At 46.6% G+C, this 12,272-nt stretch overlaps 2 protein-coding genes across 6 annotated transcripts; one reads left to right on the top strand and one right to left on the bottom strand.

Annotated features, from left to right (window-relative positions):
* The first annotated feature begins 1,162 nt into the window (after positions 1-1,162).
* Positions 1,163-5,768, top strand: spdya (speedy/RINGO cell cycle regulator family member A). The gene is made up of 7 exons (XM_035410769.1): positions 1,163-1,504; positions 2,044-2,304; positions 2,831-2,889; positions 3,521-3,606; positions 4,057-4,228; positions 4,597-5,029; positions 5,641-5,768. The coding sequence occupies exons 2-7, from the start codon at positions 2,055-2,057 to the stop codon at positions 5,679-5,681; spliced, it is 1,041 nt and encodes a 346-aa protein (XP_035266660.1). The 5' UTR covers positions 1,163-1,504; positions 2,044-2,054; the 3' UTR covers positions 5,682-5,768.
* Positions 5,769-6,644: 876 nt separating this feature from the next.
* trmt61b (tRNA methyltransferase 61B) lies at positions 6,645-12,150 on the bottom strand. 5 transcript variants are annotated; one of them, XM_035403846.1, is made up of 8 exons: positions 11,862-12,150; positions 10,212-11,109; positions 9,584-9,686; positions 9,032-9,222; positions 8,703-8,794; positions 8,158-8,363; positions 7,651-7,734; positions 6,645-6,789 (listed from the first exon to the last, which is right to left on the bottom strand). In XM_035403846.1, the coding sequence occupies exons 2-8, from the start codon at positions 11,049-11,051 to the stop codon at positions 6,752-6,754; spliced, it is 1,554 nt and encodes a 517-aa protein (XP_035259737.1). In that variant the 5' UTR covers positions 11,052-11,109; positions 11,862-12,150; the 3' UTR covers positions 6,645-6,751. The 5 variants fall into 5 exon arrangements, with proteins under 5 accessions (XP_035259737.1, XP_035259727.1, XP_035259746.1 ...); XM_035403836.1 differs by lacking the exon at positions 11,862-12,150 and adding an exon at positions 11,236-11,822; XM_035403855.1 differs by lacking the exon at positions 11,862-12,150 and having other exon boundaries at positions 7,651-7,731; positions 10,212-11,824.
* Between the last annotated feature and the right edge of the window lie 122 nt (positions 12,151-12,272).

Raw genomic sequence — 12,272 nt, 5'->3', positions numbered from 1 at the left:
ATATGGGCATGTGATAGAATGACGGTGAAATACACCCATCTAAAACTCATTAAAATACCTGTGGCACTTTTTAACTGATAAGCGCATCTTCATGATCGATGACTTTGACATTTGCTACGCAGGAAGCAGCATTTCCGAGTTCAATGCGATTCCACAGAAGTATACCGCGGATAAGCACGAGGGGGCGCTGCAAGCAACAGACGGAGGTATCAGACCTGTTCGAGCATATATTTATATAGGTATGTGGCATGCCCCCGCCAAGGCGTAACTTGGCGGGATGGCATACCTGCCATCCCAATACCCCCGTCGTTCTTCATATTTCACAACCGAGCAGCTTTCGTGTTTGCCATTGAAAAACTGGTTTGAATTTTGTTTCAAGACGCTCGGAATAATGTACAGTCCATTTTTGAACGGGTTTATTCCAGATATTATGAGGATTTGCGTCATGATGGGGTACTGAGCTAAACGAGGGGTTATTTCCAAATGAGTCATAATTACATACTGTAGCAATTATATATGAATAATATATGTAAAATCAACATGGGAAATATGTTTTCAAGCGTTTATTTTACATTTCATAACATAAATGAAATGTGTTCAGGACTAAAAGCAGAAAGTCTCATTAAAAAGCATGATATGGCAAATTATTTTAATTATTATTACATTAAGATTCATGTTTTTGATTTCACGTTTCTTTTTCGATTGTAGGTTATGATAGTGTCCATTGGGTTCCTGGGTTTTGTAGTGCTTTGTGTATATGATACACTTGATTAAAAAAAAATTATTATCGATAATATTATTCATTTCTTTCCTCGATATCCACGCTAGGCGGAACAAAGATCACGTGTTCAACTAACATAGACTGAAATTAATGCGGTGGGTCATGAACTTGGTATAGAATACACTCAAAACCCATCTGGATACCATCTACTAAAATAGGCTATCTACCTTAACCTTCTACATGTTTATGTTATTCTGTTCTACTAAAGGTGAATGGAGTTCGTATAAATATGACATATTAGTATACATATTATATACAGCACATCCCAATATTAATTTATATACCCTGTACAGACCTGGAGATCACATTATCCACCCCTCTCGGGGCATGTCTTACAATGGCAGTGCTGTTGCGCGTCTCTGATTGGAGAAGGCCTTCCAGTGCCCGCGCTGTCCTGAAGGTGCTGAGGTGTCGTCACACTGATGAGGCGAGCTTGATAACGATGGGTTATCTCTTGTCGGTTTAGTAAAATTATATCATCAGCTTGCCGGTATAAAAGTGTCTTCATTTTTATTCAGACATTTCCAGTTAAGGTGCTCCTTAATAGCATTGTTCTTACTTCTCTGCTTTAGTACTGATTTGTTTTACTTGGCGAGTTATATCAAGCTAGTTTAATTTGTCATTAGGAACTAGCTAGCTCAAAGCTGACTAGCCCAGGTAACCAGCTAGTTAGCTCGCAATTTAACGTGCTGACTGGTCATCGTTTGCATTTAACAAGCTCAGGTAAGGCTTTTATATATCACAGATTCAGTTTATAGCTTAAAAAATATCTATTGCAAGGTCATATTTAATGCTGAGTTTTACTTGTCTGTGAGTTTGACTGGATGACTAACATTAGCTATTTCCGTGTATAGCGGAACCTTAATTTGGTGATAAACGTCAGGTCAAGTTATCGTTGACTAATTTAGCTTACTGGCTAACGAGGTTGCCCATTTTGAGAGCTTGGTCGAATTTTCCGGGACTTGGGAATGCTAGGATGGGTGAAAAGTAGGCTAATTGACAACAAATCTGACAGAAATTTAAAAAGGGTCCATTGCCATTGCTTAAAACTTAAGTGGTTGTATGTTTAATACAAGTTTGAAGTTGTAAGCTAGTTAAAAAGAAGTTTAGTAGTAGCCAGTCCGAGTAGGAATCTGCCCTACGTAGCTAGAAAGCTAACGTATGAAATCTAATATTGCTGTATTGTAGGTAACTACGGCAGTCTTATTAAGACCGACTATGCTATAGTGTAACGGTGGTTGTTTGTGTGTAACATTTTCAAGGGCAAAACAGCATGATGAAGCACACACACAGCTGGTGCCAGACGCCCCCGTCCGTCACAGTGCGAATCAAACCCACAACCCGCACCCTGCAGCTCCGGAGAACCCTCTGGCTGAAGAGGCCTAACCAGCAGGAGGGCCGGGCCCCACCGGGAAAGACCCACAATATCAGGGGCCAAGAGGAGGCTCTCCGTGACAGAACAACCTGGGGCCCAAAGCTTGTCATTCAGCGACAAGAAATGGCTGCTTTCTTCAAGCTCTTTGGTAAATTGAAATGAATTTATTTCACAGAGGGAGTACAATTAATTTGTGAAATGGAACATTTACTCCTAATTTTTTTTATTGGACTATTGGCATTGTAAATGAGATCAATTTATAAATGTTTTTTTTTCCACTCAACCATGGGGGCCATCACTTTTCATACTCATGATAGATAACCTCCAGCTCTACGAAAACCTTTGGACGTGCATACATTTTTTATAATTCTGTCAAACATGAGAAATTGTGAATCTTTATCTAATTAAAGGACTGGCCCTCAGCTGGACCTGCTCAGACCTTAATGCTCTGACAGCACATAGTTGATAGTTATTTGGACCCTATTTACATTAAAAAGGGCATAATTTATGGCTTGTACCCCTCCAATAATATAGCAAGATGACTTGAAAAAGAAATAATAAAGATGGAGATTTCATGTTATGATTGGGATGTACTGATCATTAGTGTGAAGTAGTGTTTTATATTATTGTTCAGAAACTAAGTTGGAAACGGTTGCTGTTTACTTTGTTTCCAGACGATGATTTGATACAGGATTTCCTGTGGATGGACTGCTGTTGTAAGATCACAGACAAGGTAAAGGCAGTGTGTAACGCAAGTTGCTTTTCGTTATAAATAAAGCACCGTGACTTCATTCACACACCCTCTACGGTGCACGGAATCAAGCTGCGATTTGCAGTGAATATCAGCCTGTGAAATCGCAAAGAGGGGTTCCCCGGTGTCCTGGCTAAAATCCCAGATCTGACTCTCCCAAAAACTTGCCACCTAATCATCCCCTGACTTAATTTGCTAAAAAAAAATATTCTCTCCTTCCAGTGGAGCTGCTCAGTGGCCAACAATGGCGGATTGTGGTTGTACTGGGCAGCTCCCAGATGTGAATGAATGTGTATGAGCGTGAAGCAGGGCGTTGCAGCAAAAGAGCATCCGTGCTCAGCGAACCTACGCTGGGTAAATAAAGGTTAAATAAATAGAAAATAAATACTGCTCGTCGATCATTTCTCTATAAATCTCAGCCGCGCAGTTTTAGTTTTGATTAAGGCCGCGGGACCGTAATTTAATTTCTGAGGTGTAACTCCAGCCGTGGCACTGATGGCGCAAATATACCCACGGCTTCGCCTTATTTCAGGGTGATTTGCCTTCACGGGGGGCTCGGTGTGTTAAAGTGAGCTGTCCTAATGTGTGCTTCCTCTCTCTCTGACTCCTGCAGTACCTGCTGGCCATGAGCTTCGTGTACTTCAAGCGAGCCCGTTTCAGCATCGCAGAGCACACCCGAATGAACTTCTTCATCGCTTTGTAAGTCATCCGCTGACACGTGAGCTGCTGTTAATTCTATTTCACTGGGATGAACATTAAGGGTTCCTATACTGATAGAACTTGGAAGCACATTGAGCTTCCAGACCATTTTTAGCATGTCTCTGTTTTTGACATTTCAATGAGGACTAGGCCTGGGAGTAGAAATATATTAGGTGCTGCATCCAGCTAATGCGGTTTTTGCTTGGTTCAGTGAATGTGCCTCAGCGTCCAAAATCTAGTCTTGACCAGCGTTGATTCCTATGGGGTGACCAATACTTTGCCATTACATTGTCCAAAGAGGATGAATTTCAGTCATCAGGGTAACTTTGTAAGAAGATTTGATGCCTCCATTTTGTGAAGCAGTGTCTCGACACCATCGCAGCGCAGGCTAAATCTGCGTGCCGCGGTGCTAATGATGCTAACGGCCCCCTCGGGGATAAACCTGCTCAGGTATCTGGCGAACACCATGGAGGAGGACGAGGAGGAGACCAAGTACGAGATCTTCCCCTGGGCGCTGGGTAAGAGCTGGAGGAAGCACTTCCCAGGGTTCCTGAAGGAGCGCGACAGGCTGTGGGGACGCATCGAGTACCGCGCGGCCGTGAGCCGCCGCTGCTGTGAGGAGGTGCGTTGGGGTTCCCTCTCTCGCTCTCTCTTTCTCTCTCTCTCTCATCCTCTCTCCTTCCCTTCCTCCCTCTCTCGCTCTCTCTCACTCTCACTCTCTCTCTCTCTCTCTCATCCTCTCTCCTTCCCTTCCTCCCTCCCTCCCTCTCTCTCTCTCTCTCTCATCCTCTCTCCTTCCCTCCCTCCCCCTCTCTCTCTCAATCTCTCTCTCTGTCCCTGCAGGTCAGCTGCACCCCTACATCTCTCACGTCAGCTGTCCAGCAGTAATGTGACAGACTGTACATTGTGTATTGTGGTTACCCGAAGTAATACCTGTGTGTGATGTGTATGTCTATGTGTCTGTGTGTGTGTGTATATGTGTGCGTGCAGGTGATGGCCATCGTCCCCTCTCACTTCCTGTGGCAGCGGGAGCGGGCGGAGCACCACAGCGGGGCGCAGCGGCAGTACGGGGACCGGGACGAGGTGCGCCTGCCCCGCGGGCCCTCCGCCACCCCCACCCACTGCCTGCTGTGCGCCAAGCAGAGCTCCCGCCTGGACCCCGGCCTCTCCTCCTCTTCCTCCTCCTCCTCCAGCTCCTCCCACTGCGTGCTGTGCGCCAAGCAGAGCTCCTGCCTGGACCCCAGCATCCTCAGCTCCTCCTCCTCCTCCGGCAGCTCCTCCCCTATGCCCTTCCCTGGCTCCCTGTCTCTGGAGACCACCCCACCTAGGGGCCCGGCTCCCAGGAAGCTGTCCCGACGGACCAGGGCCCAGCCGTCCGGCGACAACACAGGAGCGGCCACCAGGAGGCACTGTTCCCCTGAAGGTGAGCCAGGACTGTGTGTGTGTTTATGTCTGTCCCCACTTTGGCCCTTTAAGGTGTGAGATCACAAACACGTGATTAGAATGTTTTTAACTGAACATTCTAATGCAGATATAACAATGGCTACTGGTAACTGGAAGAAAAGAAGTTCTAGAACAGCGACTTAGAATTTTGAAAAAAAAACATTCCAAAAAGCCTACTCTTTAAGGGGTTAATTCACTGTGTAATGCGCAGGCTTAAGGCCATGCTGTCTAGAATACAATCCTGACCTTCGCCAGTGCTGGCTGTGGTCTACACTTCTGGGAGAAATCTAAACTGGGGGATGGCTCTAAGTTAATTAATTGGCTCAATTATTTGTGTGATCTGATAATTTATCATTATTAATTGACAGCTGATTCTTCCTGTGTCTTTGTACCAATATGAAATGTATTACTGTAATCTATTGCACAAATGAACTGCCATTGATGTATAGAGATAATTAGCTAATTGAGTCTGTGTAATTGGTCTGAACAAAAACCTGCACACACTGGTCTTCCTGGAATTGAATTTTGCTCCTCTGAAATGAATAATAGACTACCCGCCATTTTGTTTCTTTCTGTCCTGTGTGTGTTTAGGTAATGAGGATCCCTCCATGGACTGGATCAATGAGGAGTAGGATCTGGCCCAAAACATTGTCCTTCAGTCCCCCTTTCTCCAATCACCCAGTCCTGTGTCATCCCAGTCAAACCACTGACTGCCATGCACTCAAGTGCAGAAAAAAGTGAGAGAAAATATTGAGCATTGAACCATCTCAGCGAAATGTCCCCTTTACAGTACACTAAGTTATCCGTTTGGGTTTGGACTTGAATGTACAGAGGATTTACTGTGTGAATGAAAGAGATGTGTGTGTAACAGCAAAAACAAGTCTTTTATGTCTGGGGGGGGAAGTGTACATTTATTTTTAGGCACACAAGTTTGAAAGATGTGTGTTAAAATGACTATTTGTTGCCTGAAGTGCACATGCAGTTTTGGGCTGCATTGCACTTTGAACGCTGTTTGCATCAAGCAATTTTTACTTATGTTGTGTTCTTGTACCCCTGAACCAGTTCAGATGAGCAGTGTCAATCGGAGAACTATCTCACGAACGGTAACTGGAAGAACTATGAGATTTGTTTGTGAAGCGAAACTGTTGTGTGTTAAAACCTAGTGCTAAGACGATGGCTGGCAGGGGGGGCTGTTTTGTCTTTCACGGTATGATATGTAATATGTGAGGAAAAAGTGTTAAATTAATAATTAATAAAAGACTGGTAGCTCTTAATGTGCTTGCCATCATTTCAGACATATTTCTACAGAGACATGCTGGAGGAAACTCCCATCTCCACAGGTAGGCTTAACCATAGCTGAAGTTCCCAGTGTTTGCCCTCTCAATTACATCCAGTTTAAAGTACCACAGCCCTGGCAGCAGGTCTTACAGAGAAATTATTAACATCATGAATCGTGTTAAAATACAAATTGACTGCAGAGATAGAGAGAGAGAGAGCGCTATTTACATTCGTTTAGCACGGAAAGGATAGTCCTACTAGTTGTGATTTTTATCCTGAGGGAATGTGAATGCAAGCAAAAGGAAACACAAAGGTGGCACTGATTAAATGGGCATTTATTAAGAAAAGTACGAAGCGGTATCTTCAGATGAAGGTCTTCTGTTACCCCCTGGAGGCGTGCGGTGCGAGGCTATTGAAGCAGAAGTTATGGGGGCAAGACCTTCCGCAGTTTCACCAAGAAGGCTGAAACAGAGAAAACACATTTGGCTGTTACTGAAACACTTGCGCGTTTAAATGTTGATATTTCCAGTGGAATTCTGAGCAGATTAATCTTGTTCCTCGTTAGAGGGACACAGTCAGTGTGCTTACTTGACTTCATCAGTTGCATGTATTGTGTATATAGTATAATGTTAGTACAGTGCTTCTCAACCCTGGTGCTAGGGGCCCACCGAGTATGCTGGCTTTTCTCTCTTGATCAATTAAGGCTGCTGAAAATGTGTTTATAATTGTGTGGTTCGACTGATTTTAACGCAGTGCAGGGTTTGGCTTGTTGCCATTTGCTGTCTGCAAACTCCATTCATTCCACACAGATGTTTTCAGGTTTCTACGCTCAGTAAATAGGACCCAACTGATTTCTACTGTCAGTAACGGTAACTATCAATTAAAAATGACAGTTAATTAGAATAATTTGATATAGCACATTACAGCACAGTAAATGAAAGCACAAGTTGGCCTGACTTCCTGGGGTATGAATATGGAAAATTTCCTTTTCATGACATGCATAGCTATTTCTGACATCCCCAATGACCATGGTGGAGAAGCACTGATGTAGTGCATTGTATAGTTACAAAAACACAGGGCTGCCCTACCCTTTTCCTGGAAGTCTAGCGTCCTGTAGGTTTTCATTTCAACCTTAATTTGGCACATCTGATGTTACTAATTAGCAGCTCAACAAGACCTCTAGCTGTTGAAAGAGGTGTGCTTTGTTAGGGTTGCAGGACAGTAGATCTCCAGGAAGAGGGTTGGGCAGCCCTGCAGCAGCATGTGCAGGTAACCCTGGTAACGGTGCAAGCTCTGAGATTCCACAGAATTGCACCCCCTCACCTGTGTGGCTGCCCTGTTCGGGGTGGGGGCGGGCGATGTACGGGAGAGCCCCAAACGGCCGGATCTCATTGGTTCTGGACTCCTCTGAAAGTAGAAGAGGGGTAGTGATGTAACGGAATCGAATGCATCTGCGCAGAAACGCGTCCCGTCACTGCAGTGTAGTTCATTCAGACACCTGCATAAAACGGCTATGGGGAAACGCCCTTCTGCATGAGCTGAACATGCAGGGACCTGTGACCTGACACCTGTGGCAAGAGCTCTGCTCTTTGGGCTTAGCTCCGCCCCACTGCCACGCCCATCTCACGTTCATACTGATACCTGCCGACTTCTAACAGCCATACAAGTCTTAATGCGTCATAACGTGAGGAAGGTCCTTGTGGGTTGCAAAAGGAATCCCCTTTGTGAGCAAATAAAATGAATAACCGAAAATCATAAGTGCCGCGTGCTCTTGTGTTTCTTCTTTCTTGTTTCCCAGTTTATCCTCCAATTTCCTCCTAATGAGCGTACCGGCACCTCGCTCTTCGTCCGGCCGAGCCTCCTCTTCCTCCTGGTTTCCGTGCGAGGGCGCGATTCGGGTGACGTGCTTCCCGTCCCTTCTCTGGACGGCCGGGGCCAGCAGCCAATCCCTGAGCTGCACCTCCAGCACGCGCTCGCACATCAGAGGCAGGCCGGCGAATCGGATGCCCTCCAGCAGATCGATCACCTGCGTCACACTGTTCCATGCAGGACAGAAACTCAGCCATTACCAACTAAACGGGCGATCCTGTCATGAACATGCACACAGGTATTAGACCAGGGGTGTCCAATCTTATCCAAAAATGCCAGTGTGGGTGCAGATTTTTGTTGTAGCCCAGCACTACAACACCTGATTCAACTAACTAACTAATCGTGGTCTTCAATCAAGACCTTGATAACTAGAATCAGGTGTCTTAGTGCTGGGCTGAAGCAGAAACCTGCACCCACACCAGCCCTTTTCGGACGAGACTGGACGCCCCTGTATCAGACTCTGATAATGAGAGCCTGTCCCTCCCTCAGGTCGGGGAGGTACTCACTTGGCCAGGTAGACGGCACACACGGCCCCGTTGTGCAGGTGTGGAAACACCACAGGCAGGACCAGGTGTGGGTTCAGCATGTCCAGAGCGATCTGTAACACACACACATATCCACCAGAGCAAGCTCAAGCAATTATTTTTAATACTTTCACATGATTTAATATTACAGAGATCTGCAGGAGTATTTCCAGATTCTACCTGCGTCTTAAAGAGTTCAACTATTTCACATGTGTATTGGGTAACCACGGTAACCACAGTGTATGAACAGCGCTTCACACGTTGACACACACACACACACACAGGGCCAGGAAAAGGAGGCGGGGCCTCACAGAGTGGAATCCTTGGCCGGCGAGGAGATGCGTTGCCGTTCGGAGGTCGGTGTTGTGGAACCGGACGTTGTCAGGCCACTCCTCCCCGCGACGCAACCGCCACGCCGTACGCCAGCGGTGGTAGTTAGCCACCGCCCTCCGGTGATGGTCCTCCCTCACCTCCACACTCAACACGCTGCCACGTGTGCCAACTGCAGCAATGCACAACCGCAGTTAACATTAACATACTGCAGTTAACACAGTTATACTCTGAACATGCTTTAGTAACACAGTTATACTCTGAACATTCCAAAAAAACCTACTCTTCAAAGGGTTAATGATGGCTAAATGTGTAATAGGGAGGTAATGGGTAAGCCGGTGTAGCAAAAAAAATCATAGTGATTGGGCAGATGACAGCCTAAGGTATTAAACTTGCAGGTAAAACAGACAGCCCAAGCAGAAAAGTGTATTTTAATACGGTAGTCAGAAGAACAGTGTGACTGCATCTCAGCCTCCAGGCTGTGTCACAGCAGGGGGTGCTGGGTAAGAGGGGACAGAAGAAGGCACACAGACCCGCACGGGACAGGAACAGAGACATGGCCCCGGAACCAGAGCCCGACTCCAGCACGCAGTCCCCCTCGGTGACGTCCATCATCATCAGCATCGCACTGGCGTCCTGCAGAAAGAGACAGCGACGGGCAGCCATCCTTCACAAACACAAGCCAAGCACAGACTAAACCTATAATAGGCTGAGCAACGTATGTCATCAGTCACTCACTGACTTGTACCAATCACTGCGGTTTTCTGTGACCAGCAGAATCTTTTCATTGGCTCCAACAAATCGATGACTGATTGTAGCTCCACCCATCATAGGTTCATGAAACCTAGTGCAAGTGATGGAAGAACCAGGCTAAATTTGGCAGAGCAGCATGTGCTTGATCCAATCACTGCATTTCACTGCGGGAAGCGACCTGCAGCTCCAGCCATTGTGGAATTCACTCTCCCATCCCTTACTACTGTAGCACTACTACAAAGCTAGTAAGGAAATAACTGGCTAGACTGTGTATTGTAGGTGAAGGTGGAGGCTGAGGAGATCAGCAATGATGCTGTTGTGAAGGGGCGGGCTCTAAAGGTTGGAGACAGAGAGCTGGGTGTGACTGGGTTTAGGTGGGTGGTTGAGGTGTGGAGGGCCAGAGCCTACCTTGGGATAGGCGATGGTGGGCCCTCTCTTCATAAACAGCACGTACTCCTCCAGGTTGGGCCGTCGGACGAGGAAGGGCGACCCGGTGGAGCTGAGGTAGGTGGAGCCTGCGGGACGCCCCACCATGGTGCTGTGGGGGACCAGCCCCCAGGTGCTGTTCAGGAGCCCCCCTTCCTGGAGCGGAAACATTTTCTGGAACTCCAACCGGCCCTTCTTGCGATACTCGGCCAGGGCGATCTCCCCGAAAATGAGGGGGCGCTCCCCTGGCAGAGCAGGGGCGGGATCACCTCCAGCCGGGTCAGGCTTTTCCTCCTGACCAATCCCTGAGACCTCTACCTCTTCCTCAGCAGCATGCCTCTCCTCCTCCTGCCTTTCACCCAGTCGTTTTTCCTGCTGCTGTGCGTCTGTAATTCTGTCCCCCAGAACTTGTGGGGTTTCTCCTTCTGAGGCACCGGCAGCCCCCTCACCCTGGCCCGTACCCCCCTGTGTCCCCTCCACTTCATCCTCCTCTTTCCCCTCTCTCAGCTCCCACACCTCCTGGCTGAGGGTATCCTGGGGTAGCAGACGGCTGATTCTCTCCAGTGGCGATAGAGGGCGCCCTCTCCCACCCAGCCTCCCAAACGGCTGCCGTCTTGTGCGCAGCTGCTCTAGGCTGGGTTGCGGGGACTCTGGGCTGTAGCTGCCATTTCTACCATCGCTGTCATCCTGACCCCCACTCCCAATGTTCCTTAAACACAGCGTCTGAGGGAGGATTCCTCTGCCGAGAGGCTGTTTGCTGTAGCAGTGCTGTCCTCTGGTGTTTATCCAGACCTGTAACAACCGCCAGCAGGTCCGTCCCATAATCCCGCCCTCGTCAGCAGGCAAGCACTTATGGCAACAGGCGATGCAGCCGGGTTTTCTAGAACATTATCATGCGAAGACAAACGTGTACAGTATTTTGGCCAGGTAGTTTAAATATGATTACTTTGGTTGGTTAAGTTGTATTTAGTTGGTAAGGTACGTGTCTCTCTTGAGAAGTACCTACCTCTCTCAACATCTTGCTACAAGGTCACTCTTTTGTTCCAACACTAGTTTCATAATATAAACAATGCGTGCAATCCAGCTAGCAAAATTAAGTCAACATGAAAACGCACAAGCAACTTCATACACGACGAACCGCTGGATAGGTTAACATCCTGTTAACGGATATTTGCTGGTATTCACAAGAGTAAAACAGCTTCTGGTAGTTACTTAGTATAGCTAGCCGGCGAAAACTACTCAGACCCTACACTGTCAATTCCAGAACTGTAAACCTGGTCCAGCTGCAGTCAGTCGTCTTTGTCGTAGGATAAATAGAAATAGTGACGGTGCTAATCCTTCACTACGTTTCACACCATTACAAGTTCATCCAACAGTGTTTCGCCATGCCATACACGACAGACACATGTGGAACGGAATACGTCATGATGCATGCGACAACACATACACTAGAAAAGGCATACTGCTACCAGCAGGTGGAGAAGTTTCACTGCGAGTTAGTTAGTCAGTCGTTTCCAGGTCCCCCAAGCATCTTTCGGTGACCGGTTTGAAAATACTTGTTATATGTTTTCTATCAGCTTATTATTTTATTCTCCATAGGATACATTTAATCAGCCTTTATCTTGTACTCACATGTATTAGTCACTGCCCGAATGTGTAGATATAAATTCCTCTTGAACTGATACATGTAAATCTTTGTTGTTTCAAGTTCAATCATTTGACCCAAGACATAACAAAAATATACAATTAAAAAGGTGCAATTGTAACACATATACCGCATTGAACATTCAGTGACGTTCGACTGAATTTGATGTTTTCGTATGCTGAGTAGCCTACATTTGTTCTTCTTTCATTATCAATAAGAGGGTCTCAATCCTGCATACACACAGATCGTATGATTCAGTGGCATACATACATGCTTCAATGTGTTTTGCATAGGTTGACTCCGCCCATACTACTATTAATTTCGTTGTATTTCTATGAAAACACGCCCACAAATCGCAGTCGGTGTCCCGTAGACAAGTCATTTATGACTTCACCCCG

Source organism: Anguilla anguilla, chromosome 1 (genome assembly GCF_013347855.1).
Source record: "Anguilla anguilla isolate fAngAng1 chromosome 1, fAngAng1.pri, whole genome shotgun sequence".
NCBI classification, from domain to species: Eukaryota; Metazoa; Chordata; class Actinopteri; order Anguilliformes; family Anguillidae; genus Anguilla; species Anguilla anguilla.
This window is presented reverse-complemented; position numbering and strand designations above follow the sequence as displayed.